At 36.4% G+C, this 7,076-nt stretch overlaps 1 protein-coding gene across 1 annotated transcript; it reads left to right on the forward strand.

The window, feature by feature from the left end:
- Positions 1–4,150: 4,150 nt before the first annotated feature.
- On the forward strand, positions 4,151–5,536 carry LOC138323547 (tetraspanin-18B-like). Its single transcript, XM_069268225.1, has one exon. The coding sequence runs from the start codon at positions 4,281–4,283 to the stop codon at positions 5,121–5,123; it is 843 nt and encodes a 280-aa protein (XP_069124326.1). The 5' UTR covers positions 4,151–4,280; the 3' UTR covers positions 5,124–5,536.
- Positions 5,537–7,076: the final 1,540 nt, after the last annotated feature.

The raw sequence follows: 7,076 nt of genomic DNA on the forward strand, positions 1-7,076 counted from the left end.
AAGAAGTCGCTTGAAGAAGTAACTGCCTTGCAGGTATTTTAGTGTTGTACATGTCATGCTGATAACACTATTTTGATTTACATGATGAATGTGCATCCTCTCTCTTGTTATAACTTTGATACCTCTATATCCAAACAAAACTCTGCCATGTTCTCTCCAATAACACTTATCAGATGGACAACTTTTCATTTTGGCGCTGACCCATTCACCCTTGAAGACACAATTGACCTCTTCTAAGCCAAATGTTGGAAAAGTCCATTATGAATTTTCAGGTGTGCATTAGTTATTTCAAAGACGATGTCATTTGTCCTGCGCTTTTGAACCTTAATTTTCTTGCAGGTATTGTGACAAAACTGACAAAACCCATTGCATGATGGTAAATGTCCACTTTGGGATCTTCTGCATAAAGTCCTACCGTCTTCTTGGCAGTCACCGCTGTGTCTTTAAGTAAAAGCGCTTGTCCCTGTGAGAAAGTGTTTGGAATCGGTTCCCTAGTCGAGAGACACACCATAATCCTTTCATAAAAGTGGTAGTTTCTGCTGATGGTGAACGCTCTGCATAAAGGGAGTGGGACGACTGGTTTGCCCGTTGTCAGTATTGTGGCCGAGTGGGTAGTGTTGTTTAGTGCCTTGGTTAGTATGAATTAGTAAGCAAACACTATATATAAAACGGGCAAAAGTGTCCTCTATTAGAAGGAGACACGGCACGGATATATTGCAGCTACCCTCTCAAAACAAACTACACACACAACTTAGTTGCCAACATGATTTAAGGATCAACTTGAATAGATTTTTTTATGTTATGGAGATATAACACAAAAATCTGAGTGTACTCTAAATAAACCGCGAAGCGCTTTATGATGAGAGTACACTCAGATTTTTGTGTTATATCTCCATAACATAAAAAATCTATTAAAATTAATCCTTATAATTCAATTTACTAAATATAATTTCAATATTCAAATTGCATTGTGGGACTCTTTTGTCTATGAAATCATTACGCCGTCATCTCAGCCAATCAGAAGCAACGTTACAAACGGCGACGCCATTTTTTCCTTTATGGGCTGATAAAGTATACTTCTAAGCCAATGAAAATGCTCGAAACAAGCAAAATTGAATTATATAAGCATAGTCAAACAATCAACTGAAAATGAATTTTAAAGCAGGCATCTTCTTTCTGTTTCTTTGAACGACGCTGGCGATTTCAGAATGTTTCTTTGCAGGAAGATACCGTTTGGTGTTGAAAGCAAATATTTAATTCATGTGTAGCATAATACGTATACATGGCATAGCAGTCAGTGTTAGCGTATGCACTTGAAAATAGGACAAATTCTAAAATATAGAAAATATCCCTTCGGCAGAATATTGCCATTTTCTGTTATATAATTCCTATTGGTTAGTTGTATACTATAGCCTATATATCTAAAACCTGATTGATGATTTTGAAAACATATGGTCATTATAATAACGACAACATTAAAAACAAAATATCATAAATTCCGACGGTTTTGTATTCCAAAATGTGAAAAAACCCAGCAAATTTCCGGTAATGTGAAAAAACCCAGCAAATTTCCGGTAGAAATAGTATACTATAGTAACGTCCAAAATGCATTTCTCTAAAATACGAAAAACATAGGATGCAATAAAGATAATTGTATTTCCTGAAATCACTGACTTACTTACATAAAACTAAGACTTTCACCAACACCTAACGCCAGAAGAGTTACGTCCCCTAACATGAAACGTGGATTATGGCAAGTATTATAAAATTAAAGTGGGAGTTATTCCCCTTTGTATGGTCTTGGCTTTGCTATGGTGATGTTGAAATGGAATACTCGAAGAAAAACACCGGCCTACGGTCATCTTATATCTGTATTTGGTTATGTTGGAGTTCCACCATTATTAGAAATAAGACAGTACCAGCTTTGCGAATACCAAAATATTAGTATGACATCCAAATTTTATAAAAATGAAAGGATGTTCTCTTTATGTGTAATAATGGATAACAACGAAGAATAACTAAAATAACCATATACATGTATCTTTGTGGACAAATTAAAACACTCAATTAAATGTAACTTGTATGCCATATATACAGATATCATTATAATTCAATATAAATATATTCGAATAATGCCATTATTCATCTCTGTCCAGTGTTTTTTTTTCTTTATTTATCTGTTTTTCTGAATCAACAAATCTTGAACTCTTGACAAGTTCTGCCATACGTGGGTTTTGAAATTATGACACAAAAGTCGATTGATACTGAAACAGTATAGAACATATTGACACAGTCTCGGATGAATATTGAAATCAGCTGATCTTCTATGATACCTTGTCAAGACTAATAAAATCTGTTACCTGTAAGTGAACGAGATCGGGTTATCTCAGTCGAGGGCTAAGATTTTGTAACATAATCCCAACCGAGGCGTTAGCCGAGGTTGGGATGTTACAAAATCTTAGCCCGAGACTGAGATAACCCGATCTCGATCACTTAAAGGTAATAGATTTTTTTTCTCGTGCCTCTAAGATATAACAAAACCCATCTATATACGCGTTCCGAATGTAAAACTATCCCGTCATGGGCCTCCTGGTTCAAAGCCGATTAACCGTTACATCTGCGCTTCGATTTCAGTCATTCCGCATAAAACTATAGTTCGGTTATATCAAAGACAAAAAACGATGATCAATCGGTACATACTGTTTCATAATTAAAAACACAACCAAACAATGCATGGTAAATCACTGAATGCACATATTTCTAATAATATTGACTAGCTGACGCTTGTGACGTCACCGGTTCAAGAGTTTGACGTCACATGCGCGGACTGTTACATGAATGGCGTAAAATTCCGCCAAAATTCGCGTAAAGGTACCAGACAGATCGGACGAGATAGAAAAATCTAGCACCGGGTATCATGTGAGATTTCCCTGTCCGAGGTGCGAGAAAACGATGTACACAATACCTGTACATGTATATTGTCTATTTTGACAGGTAACAGGGAACGTGTACACATCATGAAATGTGTCTTTATATTAATTTTAAACCAATAAAAGATTAATACTTCAAAAAAGGTCAATGGATCTATGGACGCATTTGCACATCTGTCGAAAATGTACAAGTACAATTGGGTGATAATAAATCGACTGTTGGAGGCATATATACTGTAAAACTAATGAAAACTCTTAAGTTTGGTCACAGGTTTACGACGAGCGCAAAAAAAAAAAAAAAAAAAAAAAAATACTAAAAATACTGATATTTTTAGTAATTTTTTTTTTTTTTTTTTTTTATTTATTTATTTTTTTTTTTTTTTTGCGCGCGCGTCGTAAACGTGTGGTTTGTTAGAACATTCTCATTATCAAATTGTTATAAGGGAACATAACTTAAAAATGCTCCATCGCTCTCTATCAAAAGCAGGAGCAGATCTAGACGATTTAGTATTTTTCCCCAATTACAAAAGTTAGCTACTTTACACCATTACCACCATTGAAAAGTTTGAGCTTCTAATTTTAATTGAAGATAAAAATTTTAAAAATTATTAATTGGATCCCGAAAAAAAAACGTGGTACTATGACCTATATGGAATGACGTACTGATTGCGCATGCACCAAAAGCAAAATAAATTACTTTATATCATTTTTTGTGTTAATTAGACATACACATTAGTTACTGTTCAAATAATGAGTATTGTTTATGCTCTGTCGGCGGTGGAGCATCTTTAAGAGATAAAAGAACGAAGAAAAACTGGTGAATGTCCATGGCATAAATTATCAACGTTTAATTACCCTTTTACGCCACAAATAAATACATCATACAACTCATTTACATGTACAGTGCAATATTTTATTTATTATAGTGTCACACATTTTTACAATATAATAAAAGCACACTCAGGATAAACGAAATACCAACTAGAATACAAATGTCTAGCCAGATTTGACTTACGAGACACTTAAAAGATTATATACAAATAGAAAATATCTAATTAAAAATTTCGTTAAGAAGTACAACTGTTAATGACGGCATATTGTCACCAAGCTCACAGTGTACGGCTGGTATAAGTTTCACACTAAGTTTGTTTACAACACCAACCACTTGTAACAACAAATTAGAATCGCCTTTGTATTTTACGTCATTGGTCGCTGTAATTAAATTGTAGCTTGGACATTGTCCTGCTGACAGGTCCGGACACATTGTGATTAGGTACGAGTGGCAACAGGTGCCCACTAATTGTCAGAGGTCCGAAAAATACGTGAACCGTTATACATGACATAAACAAAATGACCGCGCTAGGATGTGGAGGTCAACTTGCCAAATTTATTTTAATAACCGTCAACGTAGTGTTTATTATCCTAAGCATAGGTTTAATGGTACCGGGGATACTTGTACAACTGAACAACAGTTTCTTTAACGACAATATATTGCCTCTCCTGAATCAACTGTCCTTCGGAGGTGTATCCCTAGGTCAGGCCACGACTAGCCTCTCTGTTGCCCTCATCGCCCTCGGGGCGGCCATCTTGATTCTTTCCTTTCTCGGAGTATGTGGTGTGTGTTGCGGCAGTCGTCTGCTTCTGTCTGTGTACGCCGGTATCGTAGCAGTGATTCTAACTGGGCAACTGACCATCGCCATTTTCTGGATTGTATTGAAGAACGATTTAGAAACAAAAGTGAAAGAGGAATTGTTATCACAGTTGATAAATAATTATCACGCTGATGATTTGACGTCACATCAGTTTTCAACGTCATGGAACTATCTTTTTATACAATTATCGTGTTGTGGCGTCAATGACGTCACAGGAACGACAAATGACTTCGACAATTCTGTGTGGCAGGGGACAGCGCCATCTGCGCACATTCCAAAGAGCTGCTGTGGCGCCACCCTTAGTGATTATACAACATTCTCCAACAGCGCATGCACAGATACCGTCACTTCCGGTTACTACTCCACTGGCTGTTATAACGCTATGAAAAACATTCTTTTGACATATAGTGATATTTTCATTGGAATCGGAGTAGCTATTATTACTATCGAAACACTCGCCATAGTTAGTGCCATTTGTGTGTGCAAAAATATCAACAGAGTTCGTAAAATTAACAATCAACAAAAGTCAAATGACTTCTAACTTAATCGTTGACTTTGGTTATGGGAGGCATCATATTGTTTACATTTGTACTTCTAAATTATGACAAGCATCAATTTCTGCAATAGGATAGATGCTTAGTAATTAAGTAAAAATGTAAAGTGTTCGAAATCAAAATTTGTCATAGCATTTCAATATAAAACTTTACCTGTAGCTGCATAACATCACTTATATATCCCTTATTATATTAATTAGTAAAAACGTTTTTGTGAACCAGAAAAATAATAAACGCATCTTAAAAAACGAAAACATGAATTGATTGTAAATTAATGTTATTTGAGCAAAATTAGGTCCATATACCTCATATTGTACATGTATGTTATGAGAAGGCTTTTATATATTTCAATGACTTTTGCCTGGTCCTTTCGTATTGTTTATGTTTAAACTAAATTTCATATTTTTTAAGCTGGTGGACTTGTTTAATGATGGACTAAGGGCTACCAACTTGGAACATTGTCTAATTGAATTACATTGACCTCCATTTTAACAACTTCTTCTCAGTAATCGAGAGTTCAGATAAACTTTATGCAAAATGTAATCTAGATCAAATCACTTTATATGTCGGTTGTAGTTATTATATTTGTATGAAGCCATGCCTAACCAATATGACTACACTATAATTACAACACTAGTCTTAATGAGCAGGATCAATAATTGTTTTCTCAATGAAGAAAAAAAATGCTTAATAGAAGAAAAATAATTTCATTTGAAATGAAAGCATTCATCAGAGTAAGTATTTTTTGTTGTAACGTATTTTCCAAAGCAAAATAGGATTTTACCGATTTTTGATCAAGACCCTGAAGTGTCAACTGGTCTAAGGGCACTCTGGCGGGAATTATCAGATCCCTGCGAGCAGAAGGGCGATACAGGCCTATTTGGTACTTGAGATGATAGCGCGTGTTGATTTAGGTATATTGCGATGTAGGTGTCATTTCTTTGTATTAACTGGCGCTGAATATTTTCGTTGCCAAGGTTCTACACTACCATGTGGGACTCTATATGAAGCACTTGTCGACTTTAGTTGATTAATTGGTTGATTGACTTATTGAACGGCCGATTGGCTCATTGGTTGATTAATTAACTAATGTATTGGTTAATTGGTTGATTAACAAACGAGTTGATTTATTGGCTTGTTTATTTTGATTGATTTATTCATTGAATGTGTAATTGATTGATTTCTTACCGAGTGGGATGCTTGGTGTTTTTGGCGTCATGCTTCTATGAGATAGCACTACAAAATATCAGAAGATTACACTATCGCAAAGAGACACAGCACGAATATACTACAGCCTCCTAAATTCCCAATACATACAGATATCCACACACTAGCTGTTAAAGGATGTTACACAAACAAATCAATAACACAATGAAAGTGCTCTACTAACATTGTAATATGTTTCACGATAATGCCGAAATGAAGAGCTGTGTCACCTACCAATCCAGTGGCGTAGGAAGATGAAACGTAATGCGGGGGGGGGGGGGGGGGGGGGGGCAAAGGTCATCAATATTTTGTACCCCCCCCCCCCCACCCCCCCCCCCCCCGCCGCACCTACAGGATGTACATTTTTCATATATCATTAAATTTAATCCTTGTACACATTTATAGACAGTGGGGTCGCTAAAAGGAAATTAACGAATACGCAAATTGGCCAAATAGCGTTTGAGCGCCGAAGGCGCGAGTTTTTGGTTTAGGGGTCCGGGGCCTTCCCCGGAAAAATATTACGATTTACAATAGCTTAAATGAGTTTTGATGAATTTGCGAGCGCACGAAAGCTCGAGATTTTGGTGATTGGGGGGGGGGGGGGGGGGGGGGGGGGTCCGGGGGTATCCCCCGGAAAAAAATACGATTTAGAATGGCTTAGATGAGTTTAACGATGCATTTTGATGAATTTGCGAGCGCCCAAAGGCGCGAGAATTTGGTGTTAGGGGGTCCGG

The sequence above is a fragment of the Argopecten irradians genome, chromosome 5, assembly GCF_041381155.1.
Source record: "Argopecten irradians isolate NY chromosome 5, Ai_NY, whole genome shotgun sequence".
Classification (NCBI taxonomy): Eukaryota; Metazoa; Mollusca; class Bivalvia; order Pectinida; family Pectinidae; genus Argopecten; species Argopecten irradians.